The 25825-nt window shown below is 50.3% G+C and overlaps 2 protein-coding genes and 1 long non-coding RNA gene across 6 annotated transcripts in view; 1 reads left to right on the plus strand and 2 right to left on the minus strand.

Moving 5' to 3' along the window:
* Positions 1-386: 386 nt before the first annotated feature.
* Positions 387-12955, minus strand: LOC143438101 (uncharacterized). 3 transcript variants are annotated; one of them, XR_013107163.1, is made up of 5 exons: positions 12223-12955; positions 11894-12050; positions 6475-6704; positions 1244-5929; positions 387-741 (listed from the first exon to the last, which is right to left on the minus strand). It is a non-coding gene; the product is annotated as an uncharacterized LOC143438101 (long non-coding RNA). The 3 variants fall into 3 exon arrangements; XR_013107162.1 differs by having other exon boundaries at positions 11844-12050; XR_013107164.1 differs by lacking the exon at positions 11894-12050.
* Positions 2898-21820, plus strand: Bri3 (brain protein I3). Of its 2 annotated transcripts, none has more exons than XM_076923638.1 (3): positions 2898-3024; positions 13681-13783; positions 21427-21820. In XM_076923638.1, exons 1-3 carry the CDS (start codon positions 2898-2900, stop codon positions 21557-21559), a joined length of 363 nt encoding a protein of 120 aa, XP_076779753.1. In that variant the 3' UTR covers positions 21560-21820. The 2 variants fall into 2 exon arrangements, with proteins under 2 accessions (XP_076779753.1, XP_076779752.1); XM_076923637.1 differs by lacking the exon at positions 2898-3024 and adding an exon at positions 13057-13353.
* A 1090-nt stretch (positions 21821-22910) lies between these two features.
* Positions 22911-25825, minus strand: part of Baiap2l1 (BAR/IMD domain containing adaptor protein 2 like 1) — a 94200-nt gene continuing 91285 nt past the window's right edge. The window contains exons 13-14 of the mRNA XM_076923635.1: positions 24128-24165; positions 22911-23484 (exon numbers count right to left, since the gene is read on the minus strand). Of these exons, the coding sequence (XP_076779750.1) occupies positions 23409-23484; positions 24128-24165 (114 nt within the window). The 3' untranslated portion in view covers positions 22911-23408. The remainder of the gene's footprint in view (positions 23485-24127; positions 24166-25825) is intronic.

Here is a 25825-nt window from a genome sequence, read left to right on the forward strand (position 1 = left end):
CCCCTTCTAATCGCTAATCCCTCCCCATCTTTTTTGTTTTGTTTTGTTTTTTTGTTTTGTTTTTTCGAGACAGGGTTTCTCTGTGTAGCCCTGGCTGTCCTGGAACTCACTCTGTTGACCAGGCTGGCCTCAAACTCAGAAATCTGCCTGCCTCTGCCTCCCAAGTGCTGGGATTAAAGGCGTGTGCCACCACCGCCCGGCCTTCTCTCCCCATCTTATGCAATGATAGGGATCAAACCCAGGGTAGGCAACTAGTTGGTCACCTGGGCTATACCCAGGAGCCCCTGGAAAAACCAAAATATATTAATAAATTTATAGTTGGGCCGGAGCAAGCAGGGCTAGAGTAAGTGGGGCTGGAGCAAGAGGGAGAAGGGAAAGGGAAAAAATTATAGTTTATATTTTTATTTATTTATAAAACATAAATAAAATTAATTCATAAATAAGTACTACATAAATAAAATTAAGGTTTTTTTTTTTCCCCTGGGGGGTGGAGACATCACAGGACAACTTCTGGAGTTAGTTCTTTCCATCACTGGGTCCCAGTGATTGAACCCCAGATCATCAGGCTTGACAGTAAGTGGAGTCGCTGAGCCATCTCACTGGTCCTTTGATCCTCAATTAGATGGGATTAGATGCTCCATGGAAACACTCCTTTGGGTGTTACTATGAGGGTATTTCCAGAAAGATTAAAGAGGAAGACCAAGGCGGGATGTAGGTGGTACTATCCTGTGGGCTGGGATCCTGAAATGAAACAGAGACAGTGAGGACAAGCATTCCCCTCTCCTCCCTCCCTGCTTTCCCCCCTCCTGACTGTAGTGGCAAAGTGACCCACTGTCTCTGCTTCCCAGGCCTTGTCTGTCATCTTAGCACTTCTGGCTGGAACATACACCCTGTCTTTAAATTGCTTCTTGTGAGCCATTTGGTAACAGCATGGAGAAAAGTAACTAATGCAGACGGATATCTCTGACCTGACTCATCCCTTTAAGTTGCCTTGCAGTTATTTTGGTTACAACTCTACAGAAGTAACTAAGTAACACAGTCAATGACCTCCTCAAAGCAAGGTGAGTGCAGGCGGGTGCAGCCAAAGCCTTCTGGAGACCAGGTCTACATATTGTAAGGCAGAAGAAGGTAGACATGTTTGTGAAGGTGCAGAGACCTCCAGGGGATCCTGAGAACGCAGCTCAGCTCAGTGGTAGTGTGCTTGGCTCTCATGCACAAAGTCTGTGGCTTCTGCCTACTGTACCTTATATAATTCAGCCATGGTAGTGTACTTGGAAGGGGGAAACAGAAGGATCTGGACTTCAGGGTCTGCCTCCAGTGCACCCCCTAAAATTTCCTCCATCAATGAAGAAATAAAGATAAAATTAGAGACAGAGAGGAGCTAAAAGTTCACCCATGGAGGGCCATCCTCACCCTGAGAGATTTGCCCAAGCTATTGTCTATTCTCTGAGTACGGTGTCCCCCAATAAAAATGATTGCTCCTGGGCTGGAGAGACGGCTCAGCGGTTAAGGCACTGACTGCCCCTCTAGAGGTCCTGAGTTCAATTCCCAACAACCACATGGTGGGTCACAACCATCTGTAATGGGATCCGATGCCCTCTTCTGGTGTGTCTGAAGACAGCGACAGTGTACTCACATACATGAAATAAATAAATAAATCTTTTTTAAAAAAAATGATTGCTCCTTCCAAGTAGCTTCAACATCTGCCTCCTCCCTTTGAAGAGAAGGTTTCATTCAGTCCTGTCTGACCTCAAACTCCCCATTTAAAGATAAGGCCTAATTTAGGCCAGACTGACCTCTAACTCAAAACGCAGCTCTGGATGACCCTGAACTTCTGATCCTCCTGCCTTCACTTCCCCAAAAGCTGGGGTTACAGGCACCGGCCACTATGTCAGGCTTTCAAGGTGTTTGGGATGGAACCCCAACCTTGGAAGATGTCACTGAGACACGTCCCCAGTGCCCGCCCCTTCATTTGAGTTTTATATTTGGAAGGTTCACAGGGGTGTGTGCACAGTGATAAATTAGCCTTTCACTTTCTTCTCAATCTGCCTTCTCTCACTATGTTTTCATAAACACAATTATCAAACTTTCAGAAGGTGTGTGAATATGTGTTATGTGCGTATGTGTGTGTGTGTATGTATTGTGAGTGTACATGTGTAATAATATATGTGTTGAGAGTGTGTTTGTGTGTGTGTATGTGGGTGTGTTGACTATGTTTGTGAGTGTATGTGTGTGGGTAGTATATGTGTGAGTACATGCGTGTGTAGTATGTGGAGTGTATGTTTGAGTATGTGTGTATGATTGTATTTGTGTGAGTGTATGTGTGTAGTATATGAGGTGTATGTATGTGTGTGTGTGTGAGTGTATATATTTGTGTATTTATTCTGAGATAGTTTCTTCATAGAGCCTCAGCTAGTCTACAATCTGACATCTTTCTCCTGCCTCCCGTGTGCTATAGTTACAGACAGACACCACCTTGCTCAGCCTCAGGAAATTATTACATATTATTTAGCTCATGAAACCTCGGGGCTATTTCTGTCTACTTGTGGATGAGGTTGCTGTTTTTACCTTTCCCTCTGACCTTTCTAGGACCTCGGGCAAAAGTCTGACACTAGACCGTGTGTTTACTGCCCTGTGGCAGTTTGTCGTCACATGGCGGCTCTACGGTCAGTCCTCTTTCCTGGATCATGGGTTAGATCACATCTCTTGGCAGTGGGATGAAATATTTGAGCTGGTGTCACCCCCTACAGAGCAGAGCCCTAGGCTTAGAACCTAAGAACCTTGGCACAGAGCAGGATTGTGAGGCTACATTCTGTCCCCTGCGAGGCCCTGCCTGGCCTCCCCCAGCATTCTCAATGATGTGACTGTTCCTCACTGGCCTTTTGGGTCACTCCTTCATGTCGGCTGCTGCCTGTCTGCTGCTGGACCATAGAGGGGCTCTTCCTGGCCCAACCGCAGACTCTTTCTGGCCACTCCTGGGCATCTTACAGGGAGTAGTCATGAGCTCTACAGTGCAGGAAGCAGGTAGGAGGCCCTGGGACAAGCCTCAGAAGGCCTGAGACTGGACAGGGAAAGTAGTTGGGATTTTGTTGTTGTTTTTTGTACCAGAGTCGTGGGACCTTTGACTGTCATGGCACCTCCCTCTCATGTGTGTGTATGTAGAATATGCACATGTGTGTGTCAGCCACAGAGGCCAGAGGACTTTGAGTGACCCACTCTATCCTTCTCTGGGGCCAGGGTAGTTGCCTGCAAGCCAGGCTGTGGTGATCGATTGGTTACTTTTCTATTGCAGAGATAAAACCTCACATCCAAAGCAGCTTGCAGAGGAGGGCATATTTGGGGTTAGGGTTCCAGAGGCATAAGACTCCGTGATGACAGGGAACCGTTGTCGCAATGGGCAGTAGACAGGGGAGCAGCACCAGCAAGAGCTCATATCTCAAAGCACAAGGAGGAGGTAGAGAGAGCGAACTGGGAAATTGAGTCTCGGAAACCTCATAGCCTGCCCTCAGGGATATAGTTCCTTCAGCAAGGCCACACTTCCCAGACAGTGCCACCAACTGGAGACCAAGTATCTAAATGCTCAAAGTTATGAGGATATCTCATTCAGACCACCACAATAATCCTCCTGTCTCTGCTCTTCGCAGCGCCGTGATTAGAAGCATGTGCCAGGAACAAGTCAGACTTAATGTGGGAATCTGGGGATTTGAACTCAGGTCCTCATGCTTGTAGAGTTAAGAGCTCTTTCCTGCTGAGCCATCTCTCCAGACCCCACGGCATCCTTCCGTGTCAAAACTCCCTCCTCACAATTCTCTAAGCTCACCTGTTCCACACAGACAAGGCCCCATGACAGCACTGTCTCAAATCCCCTGACTCTGAGGAGGACTAGTTCTGGCTGGCTTTGGCAATACTAAAAAATGGCTGAGCGAAGGATCATTAGCCACCCCACACATGTCTTCATAAAATAAGACATAATGCTTCCCCCAAACAAAGAAAATCCATGTTTGTCAGCAGACTCAGTTATCAGTAATTGGTCACTAGTGTGTCCTCAGGTTCTACTTGGTTCCCTGCCAACACTGTAAATTAAACAGAAAGGAGGAGCCCTCTTGCAGCACTCTGGATTAAACCCAGGGACTAAATGCTGAGCAAACATCCTACTTGTGTCCACACACCCCAGCCCCTCACTGGGGGATTCTAGGCAGATGCTCTACCACTGAGCCATGCTCCCAGCCCCTCACTGGGGGATTCTAGGCAGGAGCTCTACCACTGAGTCACACCCCAGCCCCTCACTGGGGGATTCTAGGCAGGAGCTCTACCACTGAGTCACACCCCAGCCCCTCACTGGGGGATTCTAGGCAGAGGCTCTACCACTGAGCCACACCACCAGCCCCTCACTGGGGAATTCTAGGCAGGGGCTCTACCATTGAGCCATACCCCAGCCCCTCACTGGGGGATTGTAGGTAGTGCTCTACTGTTTTTTTTTTTTTTTTTTTTTTTTTTTTTTTTTTGTAATTTGCCAGAAGAGGGCATCAGATCCCATTATAGATGGTTGTAAGCCACCATTTGGTTGATAGGAATTGGACTCGGGACTTCTGGGATTGCAGCTGGGTACTCTTCAGCTCTCTCTCCAGCCCCTCTCCTCCCTCTCCTGCTGGTTTTTACATGCCTAGGTTCATCACTAAAGGACCTGCCACACAAGCACAATGAGCCGAGTTTTATATCTAGAACACATGTTAAAAGCCAGGCATGGTGCACATCCTTGTAATTGCAGGCTGTAATCTAGGCATGCCTAGGAAAAGACTTCTGTAAATCCAGGGTAGATTTGTGAAGTTGCACGCCATTTTCCCTAATGATACAATGTAGCCATGATAAATGTGCGAGCCCAGCTCTCCTTTCTCCTCTCCCCTTGGAGCTGGGGTTCCAGGTGTATGGAGGATATCCAGCTAGTAACATGGGTACTAGAATCTAAACTCTGACCATCCTGATTGAGCAGCAAGTGCTCTCAACCTCTGAGCCACCTCTCCAGACCCGAATCATGGTTTTCTGGTTTTTGACAGGCACTCGCTGGCCTTGAACTTTCTAGTTCAGCTAGTCTGGCCTGGCAGTGAGCCTGAGATTACAGGTGGGTGCTACCATGCCTGGCGTTTTAACAGGCAGTGTTAAAGACGTAAAACTCAAAAAGGTCATCATGCTTGTGTCTCAGCCCCCGGAACCTGTAACAAGGCTGAAAGGATGCTTTACTTGACTTTTCCAGGTTAGGAGGCTCCTTTCCCTTCTCCAGTTACACAGGAAGCCCTACCCCGAACCAGTTGTTCTTCCATCCAGGACCCTCCCCTCCACCTTACCTGCCTCAGTCTCTAAGTTTGGTTGAAATGTTCTTGGACTCTCTGTCCTTCAGTCACGAAATCTGGGAAGATTAGGGCCTAGCTCTCTGATAGAGTTCTTGCCTCGTGTATGGAGGCCCCGGATTTAATCCCCATAAAGAAAGGGGGAGGGGAGCATTATGTACATTTGAATATGAGTTGTATTATTTGGGGGTTTCTACCCCACTTTAGGTCATTTAGTTCCCAAAAGACCCAAAACCTTTATATTTCGAATAGGCCCTTAAAGCATTTGAGCTGGGCAGATGTGGTTTGCTTCCCTGCCAGTAACCCTGAGATATCACTTGCCATGGTCCATCTGGGCTGCTCCTACTCCCATCTACCTATCCCATGGTACCTTGCTCTTGCATCCTCTCCCTCCCTCCTCTCCTCATGGTCTCTGCCTCAGACCCCCAAACCCAGGAACCAAAGCCCATACCTACCTTTGCTTCTGCCCAGCTACAGGCTTTAGGTATTTTTGTTGACCAATCAGGAATAGCTTGGGGGCGGGGCAAAGTTACATAATGTCACCTGACTTACGTGGGAATTCACTCCTCTTGAGGCAGCTAGACCTTTGGGAATACAGAAGTTAGCTTTACAATACATAGCAACCGGCCGGACCTCAACAAATATGTATACATGTGACTTATAAAGATTATATGTGTGTTTGTGTATGTGTGTATATGGGTGCAGCTGTGCATGGGAATGCAAGCATGTGGTAGCCAGATGTTACCCTTGGGTGGGTTCTGCTCCTCCAGGTTGCCTATCTTGTGTTTTCTGACAAGGTCCTTTACTGGCCCGGATCTTGCCTTGTAAATTAGGCTGGCTGGAAACTGAGACTCAGTGACCTCTCTAGTGCTGGGATTACAAGCCTTGGCCTCCACTGTGCCTGGCTTTTCTAAGTGTATTCTGGGAGCAAAGGCAGGCCCCCTCATGCTTGCAGGGCCAGCACTTTACCCGCTAAGTTATCTCCCAGGCCCCATGACTTATGAAAGATTTACTATCCGACTCAGCAAAAGCGATGCTTTTATGTGTTGTGTAGAAACTGATATGCTTAATTTATAAAATACTTAGAAATATTTGCCCAGTAGAATTGTAAGGCTCACAATGGGCTTACCATAAAACTCCAAAGCGTTTATCTAAGATAAACATTTAGTAGCTATTCAGCAAATATTTGGTAATGTCCTTCCCCAAGCCAGGCACTTGTAATTGGTTCCAGCCCTGGCTTTTGACATTATGCTTCCTTCTTCTTTTTCACTTTTGGTCACAATCCCAGCCATGTGAGGTACCCAGTTCCTGTATGTGCCAAGAAGTCCACGTGATGGGTTATCAGCTCTTCTGAAGAGCCTGCAAGAAAAGGGCATGATCTTTGTTTCGGCTTCCTCTGGTACATTTGAGGATGGTGACAGTGACTGTCAAGGTCTGGAGGATGAGAACTGCCTTACCAGATCCCCTCCTGGTACCCTCCTTAGGAAACATTGATATACTGTAGTCAAAATCAAAGTAGCAGTTACTTATTTTAATAGAAATGGCGACATTTAAAAAAAAACAAATTTAATGTGTGGTAGGTGATAAAGAACAGAATTATAATTATCAGAAAATATACACAGGACTTGTTTATGAATGGCAGGCTCTCATGTAGCCCAGGCTGGCTTCAAAGCACTGTGTGGCAGAGCAGTGGTTCTCAACCTTCCTAATGCTGTGAGCCTTTAATACAGGTCCTCAGGTCGCAGTGACCCCAACCGTGAAATTGTTTTGTTGCTACCTCATGAGTATAATTTTGCTACTGTTATGAACCATAACTACCTGATGTGCAGGATAGCGATGTGTGACCCCCAAGGAGGTCCAGATGTAGTAGAGGTTGACCGTGAACTTCCGATCTGCCTTTCTCTACTTCCTGAGTGCTAGGATTGTGGGTGCCTGCCAGTACCTCTGTTTTTATAGGTGCCGAGGATACAACTCAGATCCCTGTGCAGGCTAGGAAAGCACGTTGCCGACTGACATCTCTAGCCCTTATTTTTATTTTTATTCCTCTTTTGGTGGTGAGGCCTTGCGTGCTAAACAACCACCATCTTCCTATGCGACATCCCCAGTCCAAGGAAGATATGCTCTAAGTGAATCAAATTCTGTCTCGTTTGCTAGGAATGTATTTCTCTTAGAACCAGTCACTGGTCAGAACCAGATCCCAGCCACTCAGAAGCCTGAGGCAGGAGGATCACAAGTTTAAGGCCTGTCTTGACAACAGAGTTGTAAGATTAAGACCAATCTGGGCTACTTAGTGAGATCCTGCCTCAAAATAGTCAAAAGACTAGACTTGTTTCTCTGATTTTTGGCTAATACCATCTATGAAGAAGGCTGGTAGTGTATCACACACACACACACACACACACACACACACACACACACACACCCCTCAGTTACCTGTTTCCATTTTGCACACTTGGTGCAGGGCAGCATGCTATAATCTCAGGACTGCAGGTGGTAGACCTGGTGTCTAAAGGCCAGGATTCCTGTGCCCTCAGGTTTCTTTGCAAACACCTAGGGGGTGTTGATGTTATTTCCATGGGAAAAGAGGCCAGAACACATACAACATTTGACATGCTATGGAGAGTGCCCAGCACACCCAGATTACTGTTCCTGGAGGCTTTACAGTTGAAGAAGCCTCTATGAGCTAATCTCCCTCCCATCCAGTCTCAAATACGCCAATTAAAGAGATGCATGATGGTAAACTGCGGGCAAGAGATTTATTCAATGTGGCCTCACTGAGAAGAGGAACAAATAAAGGTGTCTGGTGGCCCCGATGTCCACCTTCAGGGTCTTGACATAATCGTGGTTTTAATTTTTTTCATTTTAATTTAATTTTTATGTTATGTGAGTGGAACTCAGAGATCCTCTCAAGAGAGGCATCTCCAGTTTCTGAGGTTTATGTTTAAATAGGGGTCAAGAGTTCTACATAGCTAAGCTGTCCTGGTCAAGTTATGACCCCGTCTGTCACTGACCCATCACTGTCCCAGCTTCTCATCTCTTCTGCAGGATGGGCAGACATTGCTCATACAAGCTCTCCCTTTGGCTGGCACTTTTCCCTCCTCCTGGGTGGGGGTGAGGGTGGGAGGTGAGGAGGTGGGGCATTCCAATTTTCTGGAGACCACTGTTTCTATAACCTAACAGTTGAAGGGAGGACACAGTGTCTCTCTCTCTCTAATATCTTGGCTCCAGCCATGCCAGCCAGCCAGGGCAGCTGGATCTCAGCCACACAAGGTGCACTGTGGGAGGGGTAAGGGGTGGAAATGTATGAGTGGAAATGACAATGTCATTCTGTATCAAGCTTGAACCCTAAATGCAAAAATAACTGGTGTCCTTGTAAGAGGAGGGGACCTAGAGAGTTACAAGGAGAGGGCTAAAGACATTTCAGTTGTGTGTGCCAATGAATCTGGAGTCACCAAGTTCCAGAATGACAGGAAGGGTAGTTTCCAAGAGCCCTGGAGGGAATGAGGCCCTGCCCACACCTGGAGTTTTAACTTCTGGTCTCCAGTGAGACAGGATGCAAAGCCAGGGATATTGTGGGGGCACGTGAACAGAAACCATCCCTCATCCAGGCACCTGCGTGCAGCCTCTCTCCAGCTAAGAAGTAATAATTCCAGCACAGTTAGCTACGTCTCCTTAAGGCCTTTCTGCCTTCTCAGCTGTAACCTGCAATTTTCTAGGAAAAATTCCACCACGGTAAAAGGTGTGTGCTAAAACCCTGTGCAACCCCAGGGCTTCCCGGCTTCACCTTATCAGAGCCTGACTCCAAGCAAGTTACCTGCACAGCCACCCAGTGGAATCGCTTATCAAAAACTAGCTCGGTGGGGATATGGCACAATTGGTAGCATGTTCGGCTGCCACCATTATGAAGCCCTGAGTCCTGGCTTCAACACCACAAACTGTGTGGTGGTGCTCGGCTGTAAGCCCAGCGCTTGGGAGAAGGCAGGAGGATTAGAAGTTCAAGGTCATTTTTGGCTACAAAAGACTTTGTCTCAGAAGTGGGGAGGAAAGGAACAAGGGAGAGGTGGAGGGGGCAAGGAAGAAAGAATCTTTAGCAAGCCTTTGAGATGTAACCTGTGAGTAACCAAACGATAATTATGGCTAACACTAAGACACTTGAGTCTCTCCCTTAAGGGCATGAGTTACTTGTTTGTTGCTGAGGTACCACATCATGACCAAGGAAGGTGACATATTTAGGCTTATGGTTCCAGGAGAGATAAGAGGGTCCCATTGTGCTAGGGGAGTGTGGCAGCAGGTGGCAAGCATGGCAGTTGGAGCAAGAAGCTGAGCGTTCTCATCCTTAGTGGTAAGTGTGAAACCGAGAGAACAAACTGGATAAGGCCTTTTAACCCCAAGGCCCTCCTCCTCCCTTCCGGAAGGTTGCCCTGCCTAAGTCTCCCAGAGTAGTCAGCCTTCTCTTTCTCCAGTGTCTAAGTTAACTTTTCTACTGCTGTGAAGAGACACTAACACGACCTATAGAAGAGTTTATGGGGAGCTTACATCTTCAGAGAGACGAGACCATGAGCATCATGGCCAGAAGCACGGCCGCAGTCAGGCAGGCGCGGGCTGCAGCCGTAGCTGAGAGCTGAGGCAGAGAGAGCTAACTGGGAATGTGGTGAAACTGGGAAACCTCAAAGCCCACCTCCCATGGCACACCTCCAGCAGGCTGTACCTCCTAAATCCTGTCCAAACAGTTCTCCAACTGAGGACCATGTACTCAAGCATTCAGGGACCACTTTCCCTCAAACCACAACGGCTTAGAACAAGAGTTCCTGGGAAATTCCAATTCCTTAAGGTCCACTGTTTCATCAGCCTCGGCCTGAAAGGGGAAGGCAGGCGTCTTCAGGACATTCTCCCTTCTTTCTGCCTCACAGGGCTCCCTGGTCATACTCTAACTCTTCTTGCTTGCTCAAACCCCAATTCCGGGGGAGTCCCAGAACCATCTCTTTCCTACACTTCCTCTTCTGGGCTCAGACTCAGCGTCTGACATTGTTTCCAATTTCATGAAGAAATTAACAACAACCCGGGCAAAGCTCCCATGCTGGGCTTGTAGCTCAGGATAGACGGCTTATATAACACACACCTAGAAGGAGGGAGGAGGAGAGGGTGAGGGAGGAGAGGAGGGGATGGGGGGGCCACATCTGTCCTAGCACCATTGTGCTTCCCTTCTGTAGGTGACCAGTCCACTCCTATCGGACACTGTTCTTGCTATGTACAAGACTCTAACCCCTTACCCATCATCCCTCTCCCTGCCCGGCTGGATCCTACTGCTTTACAGATAATCTGTCCTTTGTCCACCTTAAGCAAGCAAGCCAGCCCGAACTCTTCCTTCCATCTCTTCATGGCCAACTGGTTCATTTTCTTATTTTTTTTTTTTTTTGTGTGTGTATATGTGGTATATATGTGTGCACATGTTTGCTCTTATGTGCATGTGTGTGTGTGTGTGTGTGTGTGTGTGTGTGTGTGTGTCTTAGTGTGGAGGACAGAGGTTAAAGTCACGTGTCTTCCTTGATGGTTCTCCATTTTACTATTTAAGACAAGGTCTCTGGTTAAACCTGGGTCTCATTCTTTAGCCATGCTGGTTGGCCAGTCTCTCTCTCTCTCTCTCTCTCTCTCTCTCTCTCTCTCTCTCTCTCTCTCTCTCTCCCTCTCCAGCACTAGGATCACAGGTACAGATCACCTTATCTGGCTTTTATGTGGGCATTAGGATGCAAACTCAAATCCTCACTGACTAACCCAGCGGCACCTCCCTCCTCCACCCACCCACCCACCTACCCACTCACCTGTCCATCCACCCACCTGTTCGTCCATCCATCCATCCATCCATCCATCCATCCATCCATCCTCAAACTTATCCTGCCTCAACCTCCTGCCTCAACCTCCCAAGTGCTGGCATATGGCTACTCTCTTTAGACTTTGGTCAAATGTCCCCTTCCAAAGTAGCCACTGGAAACACTGAGACAGCTCTAAACCGCTCCGCCATCCTCACTGACTCCTTTCTCCTGAGCCTCTTCATTCCCACAGTATCAGTATCGATTCTTAACAATTCCACCCCAGCTTCCTTACAACATCAGCTCCAAAAGCAGATGACTGTCTCATTTCAACCTGGGTGCACCATGCGCAGATAAGGTGGTCCATGGTGCTGGCACCTGAGTGGGCATACCATGCACACAGATCAGGTGCTGGTACCTGAGAGCCTTGGACCATGAAATGTCCCAGACTGTTCAGCAAGAGGATAGAGTTAAATGAAAGGTAGTGTTGTGTGTCTGTAATCCTGGTACTGGGGAAGTAGAGACAGGAAGATCATGAGTTCAAGGTCATCCTTTGCTACATGGTGAGTTCAAGCTGGCCTAGGCTACAGAAGACCCAGACAGACAGACAGACAGACAGACAGACAGACACACACACACACACACACACACACACACACACACACACACGGCAGGAAATGGGAAGCATTACCAAAGGAAGACCCTGGAAATACACAGGCAACAGCTGGGAAGGATTCTCACTGTTCCACTATTTCTTTTTCCTTGCTTGGTTTTTGGAGATATGGTCTCACATAGCTCAGGCTGGCCTTGAACTCGCTGTGTAGTAGTGGATATCACTGAACTGATCCTCTTGAGTCATCTCCAAGCACTGGGGGGTGACAGTCACGTGCTACCACACCTGTTTATGGAATGTTGGAAACGGAGCCCATGGCTTCATGTGTGTTAGGCAAGCTTATGCCTGGCGATACTTCGGCTAGGGGCATGGCTGTAGCCATGGAGAGAGACTGCATGGGCCTGAGTCAGGCCATGGTCCTCTCCTAGCGAGCCACATTGCCACGCTGCAAACTCACCAAGTACAAGGTCAGGCTGCTAAACATCAGACAACCTGATGGAAGGCAGCAGGTGCTTAGAGTTTAGGGTTCTCCCAAGCAGGGCGCTTATTTCCAATTAGTGGCCACAGCCCCTGACAAAGACAATCAAAAGAGGAGAAGGAGAAACGCTCAGTAGTGGAATAAGCTGTAGTGGGCAATTGAACTCAGATGAGCTCCCTCCTACACCCAGGGGTGTCTGGGCAGTGCAGCTACGCGGCAGGGAGTGGCTTGGGAGGGGCTCCCTGGTCACCTGGTACCTCCCTGTGGGTTGGGCAGGGAGGGGCAAGGTAGTCCATAGTTTAGGAGGCAGAGGTGAGAGAGGATTAAGAGTTCCAGGCCAGCTATATGAGTTCAGGTTTTAAAAAAAAAAAAAAAAAAAAAAAAAGCGGCGGAGGCGGCGGGGAGATAGCCCAGGGGGTGAAGGCGCCTGCTGCAGAACCTATGAACCTATCTATCTCAGGACCCATATGGTGGAAAGCAGGAACCTACTCTTGAAAGTTATTTATTCCCCGACTTCCAAATGCATGCCCACTCATGAACACACCCTCCCCTCCAAATAAATGTAACATTATTTTTTTTTTTTTTTAAAGAAAAAGGCAAAAACTAAAGAAGGCCAGGATCTTATTGGGTCTCCGGCCGTGGCAGGGTGTGAGAACTTCTCTGGAAGTCCAAGAGCCATCGTGGGGCGGGACTGAATGAGGACAACACCCCACTAGCGTCAGCCGAGGCGTCTTTAAGACTCCCTCCCCAAGCCCCGCCCGCAGCCCCGCCCCGTCACGCCCACGTGACCCCGGTCTTGTGACCGGCGGGAGGGCGGGGAACCCTTGGCGCGCCCGCCCCGCCCGGCGCGCGCCTCACAGGGCCGAGCTGCCCGGGACACGGCCGTCGCTGCTACCGCCGCCATCCCCGCCGGGCCGAAGGAAGCGAGCCGGGCCGGAGCTGGCGGGCGCGCGGCCCCGGGGGCCGCGATGGACCACAAGCCCCTGTTGCAGGAGCGCCCGCCCGCCTACAACCTGGAGGCCGGCCAGGGCGACTACGCGTGCGGCCCGCACGGCTACGGGGCCATCCCCACCGCGCCCCCGCCGCCGCCCTACCCCTACCTCGTCACAGGTGGGCCCGCGGCTCGCCGGGGTCCCGAGCGGCCTCCTGGCCGAGCCCCGCGCTGTCCCGGCGCGGGCCTGCCGGGGGCAGCTGCTGCCCGGAGCGCCCTGCCCTGCCCGGGCAGGCCCTGCCCCTGTGGCCATGAACTTTGTGTCGGAGGGTTTGCACTTGGCTTCCAGAGCCCACCCGCAGGCGCGCTCAGCCCAGTTGGAGGCGGGGAGGACGGGGGGCTAAGGGGGAGGGAAGGGAGGAGGAGGAGGAGGAGGAGGAGGAGGAGGAGGAGGAGGAGGAGGAGGGCCGAGTCTCCCGGTGCTGATCTGCGCTCCGCTCCCGCAGGGATCCCCACCAGCCACCCCCGGGTCTATAACATCCACAGTCGAACGGTCACCCGGTATCCTGCCAACTCCATCGTCGTGGTCGGAGGCTGCCCGGTCTGCAGGTAAGTCTTTAGCTTGGGGGGGGGGTGGGGGTGGCGGAGAACGCACGTGCCGGAATCTTGCAAAAGGCCAGCGGGGGTGGGATGGGGTGGGGTCACAGCCCGGCTCCCGTCTTAGAGGGAAGTCCCGCATGGGAGGGACTGCAGTGGGAGAAGGTGGGGTCACTCACCCCTGGCTCTGAATTTACTTTATGCGGCAGAAGGATGGGTTCCCTTTTCCGTGGGGAGTTGAGTGCATTTGGGAGGCATGGCACCCGGAGTGCGTGGGACGCAGGAATGTTAACAATGGAGACTGATGGTCTTTCCTCCCTAGTACCGAGATCCGCAGCGAAGCAGGGTTTATTTTGTTTTGTTTTTCCTCCAATTTCCGCAAGTGTACTGTTCCAGTTGGATCTTCTTAAGGAGGTATTGGGACTTGAGGCCGCTGGCCAGTATGCCAAAGGACTTAGGAGATCCAAGTGGCCAGCGAAGAGGCTGTGAGGGTGCAGATTGCAGACCAGGGCTTAATGACTCCTGGCCACTAGCTGGCCCAGGAGGAAACCCCGTGCTTCTTTGTTCCGGGCTGGAGTGGTTTTGTTGTGGGGGTTGTTTTATCCTCAAACTGGAACGGACAGAAACTTTGTGAGGACTTTATGTAAGGCGAGAGCCAGGCTCGTTGTAGACAGGCTTTGAGGATTCCCTTCCAAGTAGGCTTGGCCACTCACCCAGATAGGCCAGGTGGGGACTCGTGCAGGGCAGGGTTTCAGCCTTTGTCAGGGAGGGGGAAGTTCGAAGTCTCTGAGATGGAATTAAGAAACCCGTGTTAGGACTTAGCTTTCATTTCAGAAGTGTGTTTCAGAGGCGCAGAGTGGAGCCATAGGGAAGTTAATGATTTTGGAAACTTGCGAGTGGCCTCACAGGAGGTGACTGAGGGTGGAAGACACTGGACCCTCAGCTGATCATGTGTTTGGTGAAGAAGGCTGAGGGCTAGTTCATAGTCTTCGTTCAGGGACCCAAGTGACTTTTGGAGCTGGCGGAGGGGAGAGGAGTGGGAATCAGCTGCTTCTAACTGTAGATGGGCTGGTTCTCTGATAGCTTCCTTGCTGACCACCTCCAGGGGCTGTTCTCTGCAGGAGTTCCACCCGAGGGCTTGAGGCACACCGGGGAGACCTGGTGGACAAGAGGGAGCATAGACTGGGAGGTGGTCCCAGCTTGTTGAGCCAAGGGGATCAGTCAGGGTCTCCTGTTCCAGGGAGCCATGGGGAATAGTGGGGGATTGTATGGGAAACGGGAGACCTCTCTGTGTGGCCTTGAAGTCAGTCCCTGGATGGGAAGTCTCAGAGCCCTGTGGATGGGGCAGGTACTAGGTGATCTCAAGTTTAAGGAGAGCTGTAGCAGGGGAGGAGCCTCACTAGGGTTTCATGTTGGCTTTTCCAGCACCGAGGTCTTGGCTGTACCACAGTCAGTGGACAGGGGTGCTCCCAGGAGGCTCTTCTTGGGTCAGACCCCTGAACTTGGGGGTGGGGGTGGGGAGCAGGGCAGTATGGCTGCTCTAGTCTGAGAGCCAAGGCACCCAATCCTAGAGCTGTGGTGTGTAGTTGCAGTCTGGATTACTGTTGGTAGGGGACACTTTTCTCTGAGACTTGTTCCCTGGGAAGTGAGTTGTTTTGCAGGCGTGTGGCTTCTGCTCATGGGGCTCTTCAGTGCTGTCGAATGTGGGACAAGGTCAGGCTGTGCCCGCAGCCCTCTCAGGAAGGCCTTGGGCTCTTGTGGTGCTGCCTGTGGATGGAGGCATCCGGTATTAAGGGATCTGATCCTTAAGGTAGTGTCCACTCTTCGGCCTCCAGGCTATTATGCACACGTGGGCTCCCTGCAGGCTTGTTCACACTACCCTCTGCTTCGAGCCCCTGGCTTCCAGGCTGATCTTTAGCATTACAGAAGCAAGCACAAAAGCAGGATGTTGGGGGGCTCCCTCTCCAGGAGAGCGGCAGCACGGGTGGGGTGGACAGGTTTGCCTTTGATTTAGAGAAAGAGTGTGTGTGTTCCTGGGGTGGACAGAGGTGTCCCCTGTAAACATTTGAGTCTGCCCCTGTCTGGCATGTTAGGGCTGAAAGAGAGGACACTTCTCATGTGACCAAGCTTCCTCCCCGCCAGATGTAGCCTGCCAGGCCCTGTCCCTGCTCTCCCTAGTGGCTTGGCAGGAATTTGTCCAAGTCACACGTCTGTGATTCCCTCTGAGTGAGACTTGGCATAAGAGGCCGGTGTCGCTTGTCACGTTGCCATTCTGTCTGAGCCGAAGTTAAGCAGCCTGACTCCGTCTCCTTTTATAGACATTTTAAGAAGCAATTCTCTCACCCCCAGTGGATGGGGCTTCTCTCAGACCCCCCCCCCCTCAGGCTTTGGTGCCCCACTTGCAGCAATCCTGTATCCATGAAGGCCCTGGGTCTCTGGGGCAGGTGTCTTTGCATTCCGACAGCTGTGGGTTGTCCCCAGATGCGGGGCAGGTGAGGCCTCTCAGCGTGCCCTGGGAGCACAGGTCACATGTGGAATGTGCATGCACAGGGTGAGTGGCATGGCTATGAGTGCGGAGCCAGTCAGGCACAGGCTCCTCGTGTACTGCTGGGTTATCTGCTATTGTTACTGGGTAGTTAGTTTCAGAGGTGACCAGAGAGACGGGAAGAAATCCAGGGAGGGTGGGTGGGGTCTGGATGCAGTGGGGTCTTTGGTGTGAAGGTTGATTATGAAAGCTGCCTGGGGCTGAGGTGAGAGTCTGGGGAAGATGGGGGTAGTGGCAGCTTTAGGTTTCTAATAATGGTGGGTGGGGGAAGGGCTGCTCTGCCCTGTCAGTGACTGAGGAAGGAGATGAAGGAGCGGGCCATGCCTGGCAGGAGGTGGAGGCTGGAATCCTGGCTGTGTGCTGGTCAAGGCATGCCATCTGAGGGGGGAAGCCCAGTTTGTCTTCCAGTCCTAGCTGGGGCCTCCCAGCTCTGGCAGTGTGGTACAAGGCTGAGTCTTGGAGCTGGAGGGCACACGCCCTTGCCCTCTTTTTTTCCCCCACTGTGAACACTGGAGGCTGTGCCTGACAGTTTTGCCTTTGAGACCTGTGCCCAAGTGACAGGATATTTCGAGTTGAACTCTCTGTCCTATGGGGATGCTCTCTGGAGTGGAGACTATTGCAAGCTTTTGCTTCAGTCAGTAGCTGGTGGAGAAAACCCTCCCATCCCTTTTCCTTGGGGATGTTGTTGGTGATTCCCAGGCCTGGACTATGCCTGGAGGTCAGGCTTGGGAGAAATACTTGAACAGCAGGAGGTCTGGGCCAGAACCAGGGAGCCTGATTGTGCTTGGATCCCTGCCACACTCCCACAGCTGTGTGGCTCAGGTGCCTCTCCTGTCTCCTCCACCTGGGACATGGGGCCAGGTGTGCCTCTGGAGTGGGGTGCTGTAAGGACATAGGAGGGTCGATAGGCCCTCTGGAGTGGGGTGCTGTAAGGACATAGGAGGGTCGATAGGCCCCTGGATGAATACTTGTCTTGGGACCCTCTAGGATTACATGTCTTCCTGCAGCTCAGAGCGTCCCTCTCCCTTCCCTCTGCCCGCTGCTGTCCCTCCTGCAGCCAACCTGTCTGACAGAGGTCGTGTTTATGGAACCTCCAGTGGGAGGTTAAAGAAGTAAAGGTTTTTAAAGTTAGTTACCATTTCCTCCCCTTTCTGGGTGACCTGTTGGGGTGGGGGAGGGGCCATCCAGGTGCTCCCAGGAGGCCCAGATTTGAGTTCTGAGCCATTTGAAACAGTTGAAACTTGTCCCTGCAGAGTTATGCTTTTCTGGAGGTTGTAGAGGAAGAGAAAGTAGGGCCGTTGGGGACAGAGACAGGCCAGCTGGAAGGCAGTAGCTCTTCTGGGGTAGGGTCTTCACTCAGTGCTGCTGCCCTGCCCACTGCACCGCCCGTAGCATCTTGCTGACTATAGGTTGGCTTAGAGGCCATACTGTGTTTCTGGAGTCAGATGTTGGCTTTTAAAACTAAAACTTTTGCCAATGTTCCCTTTGAGATCCGGGGCAGAGCTGAAGTTAAAATATTAGTATTTCTGCAGCAAGATGTGAATCTTCATGTTAAGTGGATATATTAAGACATAAATAGGCTGGATGGTGCTGGTGCACGCCTTTAATCCCAGCCCTTTGGAGGCAGAGGCAGGTGGATATCTGTAAGTTTAAGGCCCACCTGGTCTACATAGTCAGGTCTATGTAGAGAGAGCTTGTCTCAGAAAACAAGCAGACAACAAAGAAATCCCCTAGGATATGTTCAGGTCAAACTGCATCCAGGCTGAGCTTCCTCCAAATTCAGGAAAAGTTCTGCTTCCAGAGCTTCAGGCCTGTGGGCGTGTGGGTTCAGGGCATGAGCGTGCTGTCTCATGCTCAGAGCTGGTCTCTCTCTTCCCCATCCCCTAGTCCATTGAAGCCTGTGCAGAGCTTGAGTTAAGTTGTTCTCGTGGGATGAGGGTTAGTGGTCTCCAGTCACAGACTGTTGGTTGCTGTCAGATGTCCGACCCTCCTTAGGTGACTGGTTCCCCACATGGTGTGATTGAAGGAACATCCTTTTCCTAGAGGCATAGAGGCTCTTAATCCTCCCAGAGGTGAGCAGCCCCAAGGAACTCGAGGGGACGGCTCCTTTGGAAGCAGGAGGTTCTCAGTGCCAGGTCTGGCCACTTGTGACTGTCAAGTCAGCAGAGGATGGCTTTGCTTCCCAACTCTGAGCTCTGACCGAGCAAGTGTGGAGCTTGCTGGGGACTAATGCTTTGAGTTGTCCCAGTGCCTGGACACCCAGTCATAACAGGTCAGCTAAGTCTGCTGTGGCTCTCTCAAAGTTATGAGCACAGTTGAAGGGGACAGAAGATCTTGTGCCCAGATGCTGGCCTGGCTACTGTTGGGAACTGTGTGCATCAGGCAGAGCAGGCCACGAGGGAGGCATGAAGAGGGCCTGCCATCCTGGGCTCCAAAACAAGCTTGCGCCAAAATACAGCAGTAGCCCATACCTGGGATACTCCTGGCTGAGATGTAGGGCAACATGGACAGCTCACCCCACCCCTACACCCTGGCATCGTCCTACAGTGCCCAGCCACCTTCTAGGCTCTTTTCAGGTAATAAAGGTCTTGAGGCCTCTGGTTTTCTTCAAAACTCCTGGTGACCGAGTCAACAAGATTTGCTTCCTACTACCCAATGCTTTTGTGAGGCATTTTCTTTCTTTTCCTTTCCCTTCCTAACCTTCTTTTAAGACAAGGTCTCCCGTAGCCCAGGTTGGCCTCCAACATGTTATATAACGGAGAATAACCTTGGACTTCTGATCCTCCTGCCTTTACCTCCTGAGTGCTGGGGTTACGGGTGTACAGCACTATGCCCAACTTTCATGGTATATTTTCTAACTGAAATATCGACCAGTGTTTCAGAGTTTTACCTCATGACTGGACGGTTGTGAAGGTGCTAGGAGAGATGGAAGGATGAAGCCCAGACAGAAAGAAATGCCCAGGGTCAGGATCACATGGCCTTCTGCCAGCCACTCTGGACAGTTCTAGTCCCAAGTCCCGCCCACCTGTGCCTGGGCACAGCTGCTGTCTGAGGCAGGAGAGCAGTCTCAGGTACTTTTCAGCTGGGATTTCACCACTGGCTAGAGTGTACCCTGCAGCTGCAGTTGGGTGGAGGAGCCCAGTCTGTGGTAGACCAAAGGAAGTGTGATGACCTTGTGGTAGTCAGTGGACACTTTTGTAAGAGTCAGAGAGAACAGGCCTTGGTGGCACGTCTATAATCCTAGATCTTGGGAGGTGAAAGAAAGCAGGAGGGCCAGAAGTTCAAAGGTCATCCTCAGTTATATAGGGAGTTTCAGAGACCCCATTTTAATTCCCCCAACCTGCAAATCACATAGGAGGTAGCTTTGCTGACAGGAATGCAGGCATCTGATTCATGTGGCTCATGGGTGCTAGTAGCCCTGTGCCAGGTGGGGTAGAAAGCTCCCTGCCTGTTCAGAGCCTCCTCACACAAAGAGCTTGTTGGGGTTCAGGTACTGCTCAGTGTTGGGGCTTCCTGTTCATGTTTTATGTCTGTTCCTGGCAGTTTCTGAGAGGGTGGGGGACCCTGGCATGGAGTTTGCCTCATATTCTAAGCTGTCAAGAACATCCAGAATATCCAGGTTTACTTGTCATGACCCTAGGAAGTCGCAGAGCTGAGACCCTGCCCACTCCACCTGGTGAGGCCTCAATGGCTCTCAGCGTTTGTTTTCTGAGCTGTTACTTTTCTGCTCTCTCCATGAGGTGGAATCAAGGAGCAGCCAGTGTGGCCTCAAGGGTCACTTTGCAGTGTGTAAACCCATAGGGAGGGATAAGAGGGTGCTGGGGGTGGGGGGGACTCCTCAGGTAAGCTCCCTTACCCTCAAATCCCAGAAGTACAAAGGAAAACCTCCTACCCAGTGGGAGCACGCAGAGGGCTAGCCAGGCAGCTTGCTGTGCATGTCTTCAGACTGGTCCCTTTGACATCCTTGCTGAGCTCTCTGTCCTGTGCTGACCTGCTCAGATGTCACTCTGACAGTGTCTCTCCAGCATCCTCTTCATTTTGTTATCTTGAGCTTGGCTCGATTTCTTTTCTGTCCCAGTGGTGTGCACTTCCCATGGCCATGTGACTAGAATACAGGATGGGGTTCCCTTTGGGAGCTAGAAGCCTGGGAAGGAGTTCGTGGGAGTCTGTTTAGTAGAAGTGAGGCTCGGTGTCTAGACATTTCCAGGAGAGCCTTGCTTCCCACCTTTGGGACTTTTGAGGTTACATGTGGGGAAGAGACTATTAGGGAATAGAACTCAGGACCTCTGGCAGAGGGTTTGTATTTACGCTTTGACTTCGCTTGACATCCCTGTGTCTCTGGGTTCCATGCTGTGCGTGTTGGAAGTAGACTTAATAGGAAGCTTTAAAAGTTCCCAAGTGACTTCTGCATGTGTGAACATGGTTGACTATTTTCCTTAACTCCACACTGACCAAATGATCTCTTTTGAGAAACACTTAGAGGACAGAAAGGAAACCTAAAACTCCTCAGCACTGGAGAAGCTGGGTCTCTGGACGGAGCACTTAGCCTCTGTCAGGAGGCTCTGGCTTCAGTCCCCAGCACAGCACGCTCTCTAGAGTGGGTTTTATTTCTTCTGCAGGGTCTTGTTTTCCAGAGCTGGAGGAATTTTTATAGATTCTTGGGTCACTCTTGTTTTGTTGTGTGTGAAGGCAGTCAGAGGTCAGCTCTGTGGAGTTGGTTTCTCTTTCCATCGGTGGGCTCCAGTTGAGGGGCTGAACTTGGCGGCCTGCCCACTTCATCCCTTTTTGTAAGGGTGTGTAACTAATGGAAACTAATTGTAACTAATGGAAAGGTCTTGTCTATTCACTGTACGTGATACCTTTTCCTGAATTTACCTAGAATGCCCTTGGTAGCACTGGCAATTTATACTGGTTCCAGCTAGTTCTGTGCGCTCCAGCCCTAGGCTGGCTCTGAGGTGGGGCCGGCTGCCTGTTCCCTGGCACAGTCCCCCACAAGTCGGGCAGGTGCCTGTAGGTGGTGTGGTCCCCTTCTGTGACATCCCATGACATCCTGTGGGCTGTCAGGTTGGGGTGGGGTGGAGTCCTAATTTGGTTGCCTCTCTCTCTGCAGGGTTGGTGTCCTGGAATACTGCTTCACCTGCCTGGGCATCTTCTTGGCCATCGTCCTGTTTCCTTTTGGGTTCCTCTGCTGCTTTGCACTGAGGAAGCGAAGATGCCCCAACTGTGGCGCAGTCTTTACTTAAAGGGAACAACACACCCAGTTTTCCTACATTCAGCTATCTTTTCTAATGTAAATGTTGTGTACAATAGTTTTATTTGATTAAGCTTCAGGACTGTTTTGTAAAGTGCGGAGGGATAGGCTGGCATAGGGCTGATGCAGAGGTGGAAGGCAGCGACCTGCTCCCAAGGCTAAGGATAACGTGCTGCTTCTATTTTTTGCAGTCTTCAATTTGAGAATGGTGAGAAATACTGTTTTAAATAAATGAGATTCATACCATTGTGTAGCTTGTTCTGCTTGCCCAGTGTTTTTGCACACTGCCCCTCTGAAGTCTTGCCATGGGAAATGTCACATGCAAAGGCAACCCATAGCCACCTTCTGGTCCTCAGGTATCACTTATAGCTCAGAACGTGTGTTTCAAATCTTCTTTATTATTAAAATTAAACAAATGTTGACCTTGGTGTTTGCAGAGCTGGAGCAGTCAAGGTAAGGTCGTGTGAGGGGACCCAGGGTTAGGAGGGCACACCACAGCAGATTGCTTCCAGGATTCGAGGTCTCAGCCCACTCCCCCTGCTTTACATATCTGAAAGCCACGTGTGGCTTGTTCCCTGTTGCTGAAAGCATTAGGTTGGTCACAGGGAGAACAGAGACTGTATTTGAACTATGGCCCTTTCCCCCACCAGGCCAGGATACCTGCCTAACACAGTGATACAGCAGCCCTACACAGCATGACCCAGACTTTGTAATCTAGGAAGGGTGTTGGCATGGACAGGCCTGCACTAAGTTGCCCTTGATGGGGCCATCAGGTTTGTCCTCCCATGTGAGCCTGCCACTGCTTGGCCCGGCTGGAAAGGCGTTTCCTGTACACAGACCCTGACCAGTTTGCAACTTAGGGAAAAATGATTTCTCTGGTGAGACCTAAGAAACTGATAAGCAACAAGCTTCTATCAACAAGTAACTGTTCTGTTCCCTATCTTGGGCAGGTAGGGGCAGACTGATCTCTGGCTCCAGGCTCTGTGCAGTGGCCTGAGCAGATGCTGGTCTCAGCCAGAAGTGTGGGACAGTGTTAGGCTGGAATGGCAGGCCCACCCCTCCTGCCCACCAGGCTTCAGAATTGCTATTTACAGCCAGTAGCTGATTTAAAAATGAGCTTCAGGAGGTGTCACCTCCTGGTGATGGGGTTTTGGTCACCTGGTTTGTGCAGAGCCCTTAGATGTGTTGAGACCCCTGCTGGCAACCTTTGTAACACTGAATTCAGTAGCTCCTGGAGATAGTTTTACAAGTGCCAAAGAAGCAGGCCAACTGTCTCAGCACTGCAGCAATGCCTGTCAATGAGGTTGGAGTTCTGCTTGTTTAATCAAAAGGTCAAAATTAGGTCATTTAAAAAATTATATTTAATATAGTTTCATACTTTACATTTCTTACTGGACTTGCATGCTCTGATGCAAACTTACATAATATTTTCTTTATTTGAACACATCATAATGCTACTTAAGAACACAGGCTTTATAAAATAAAACTCTGGTCTTACTTGCATTCAGCTACAGAAAGCCAGGCACAAAAGCATACACCGACTATCCCTTATTCTGGCTATTTCCTTGAAAATTAAAAAGAACTTGAACCAAATTTACTGTTTTTTTGAATAGAAAAGAAAACTTTTCACATGATTGATTTATTCACTAAGCTACTCATTTAACTTAAAGACAAAAATGTGTAAACCCAGCTCTATTAAACTGAGAAAATATATTGATTTGCTCAAATGGGGGTTCATTGAAATCAGGCACTCTTTGCGAGCTTTGACTGGGCCTGCACTTGTCCAGCAACGTATACCTATCGCCCTGCAGGTGAGATACAGGCTGCACTGGCCTCTGTCTTCATCGGATGATCGGTGCTGATCGGTCATTTGTCACTGTCGGCCGGAGTTTCACGGTGGCAAAGGGGTTTTCTCCACTAAAGGGGAAGAAAGCACAGAAATAGATATATTAGACTCCCCTTAAAAAAAAAAAAACAAAAAAAAAACCTCCAGGCAGGACTTAGATGTTGTGCGTGTATTATGGGGTGTGTGTGCATGCCAGATGTCTTTTAGGTGTTTTCTCTCATAGTCCACCTTGCATTTTGAGACTGGAATTCAGTGTTTCTGTGGGTTTCGTGCATTGAGTGCCCGGAATCTGTCTTCCCCTCTGGTGCTGGGGTTACAGATGCGTGCTCTGATGTGGGTGTTAGGAGTTTGGACTCAGGTCCTTTTTATGCTTGTGTAGCAAAGCCTTTATTCAATATTGCATACACACCCAGGACTGCCCGTTCTGAACAGAGGTGTCCAGCGGTTTACTACGACAAACTAGGAAACATATCACACAGAAGCCGCTTTAGTCTGATGGAAGGAGCCCCGTGGGACAGGCCTCTCTGCCAGGGGTTAGATCTGAACCATGCTGTTCTTTCCCTCTACATCCCATTCCTGGACTGTGTAAAGCTGGTGGTGGTAGGAAGGGTGACCTCTGTCTCCCCCGTCTCTGAGAAGGGCCTGTGGGGTACTACTGTCCCTCCTTAGCAGGCAGGCCCACCTTACACTGACCTTTGTACACAGTATACATACCTGAGGAATGGCGGCTTTGCGGTCCCATTTGTATCACTCTGGAAAAGACAAAAGATTATGGAAGGCTTGAAATTGGAACACTCTTAGAAGACCCACAGGTAAAGACAGGCAAAGTTTAAAGCCACCTGTGGGGCTGGAGATACAGCTCAGTGAATGATGCTGTTGGTGTAGATTGCCAAGGTCAGTTCCCAGCACCTACATACAGGCTCACAAGCACCTGTAACTCAAGCTCCAGGGGATCTGAATCTTGGAGTCTGCACTTGGATTCAAGCACGCACACACACACATAAATAAAAATATTTAGGGCTATTCATGTTTAAAAGCAACCTGTGATCTCACATTGAGACGACTGCCTCATATCTAAAGTATTTCAAAAGAATAAGCCAAGGAGAAAACATTTTAGAACTTTGAGGGCCCTTTGCATGCCAGAAAGTGGAGTGCAAGGTGCCTTGAAGTGTGGCAACAGTGTTCACACACAGGTCAGTGTGGAACATCCGGGATGCTCACAGAAACTCAGATATTAATGAATTAAACTCAACACCAGAGCATAGTGTGGAAGGAAACACTTGCAGATATGCCTCAGACCCATGCTGTGCTGCAACAGTGACTGGTCCTGCCCCACACCCCTTTTTAGAGTGCATCCTCAATAATGACATGAATGAAAGTCACTTAGTTTGGGAGACTGATGCTCTAACTGCTATCTGGTAATCTGGGGCGTGGCTTGGTAGAGCACTTAACCTAGCTTGTCTGGGTTCAGTGCTGGGGGGGGGGTCGACAAGGGGTGGGGGCTTCTGAATTGAGGACCTGTCCAAGTTCTGCAGGTGCGTGGCAGAGCACTGAGCCTCACAGCAGGTCACAGGTCTTACTCCCTCTAACACACCTCTAGGCTGTTGGCTGGGGGACTGGTGTGTCAGTACCACCTTTCTGGAATTCTAAAAATCCTACCGTCTTAAAATCTTCCCTGTTGTCCCTTTGAGATCACTCTGAGCACGCGGAACTGACTCAGCACCACCCAGCAGGGGGCAGAAGAACACCATCTAATGCACCGAAGCCAAGCCAAGCCGAGTCCTAGAGAGCTTCCTAGTTTCTCAGTAGTCCTGGGCACTTGTAGAGTCAAAGCAATATGCCTCATGTGCTCCCACAGGCCAGCCTCTCCTGAATACTGGAATTCACCTGATAGATACACTCTCTCTGCCAGAGGCAGGCTGGAGGCACCTGGGATGTGACCTCAGCCCCTGGGTTGCCTAGAGTCAGCACAGTCATCTAGCACAGGACTTAGTGTATACTCATCACAAGCACAAAGCGACTGCCTGGCTTGGCACATCTTAATCAGGCTTGAAGTGGTGTTAAGTGACCTCTTCCTGCGGGGTACCCAGTTTCTTTAGCGGGCCTCTGGACAAGTCACCTCTGATGTAACTTCATTTGATAGGGATGATTAAGAGCCAATTTATGATTTCCTTTTAAAGAACATCAGGAGGTCTGGCCTGCCGATTGCCTGCTCAAATTGCTGGCATGATTGGACTGCCTGGAGCAGTAAGCCAGGCAACAGCCTCAGTCTGGAAGGAGCCTCTCGGTGCCCAGAAGTCAGACCAGAAGTGCAGCCTCGCAGCCCCAGGCGGCCTCCCTTACCGTAAGCAGATACTTCTCATAGGAAATCACTTCCTTCTGTTTTCCTCTGGGCAAACACTGACCTATCCT

The sequence above is a fragment of the Arvicanthis niloticus genome, chromosome 24 (assembly GCF_011762505.2).
Source record: "Arvicanthis niloticus isolate mArvNil1 chromosome 24, mArvNil1.pat.X, whole genome shotgun sequence".
Lineage (NCBI taxonomy): Eukaryota > Metazoa > Chordata > Mammalia > Rodentia > Muridae > Arvicanthis > Arvicanthis niloticus.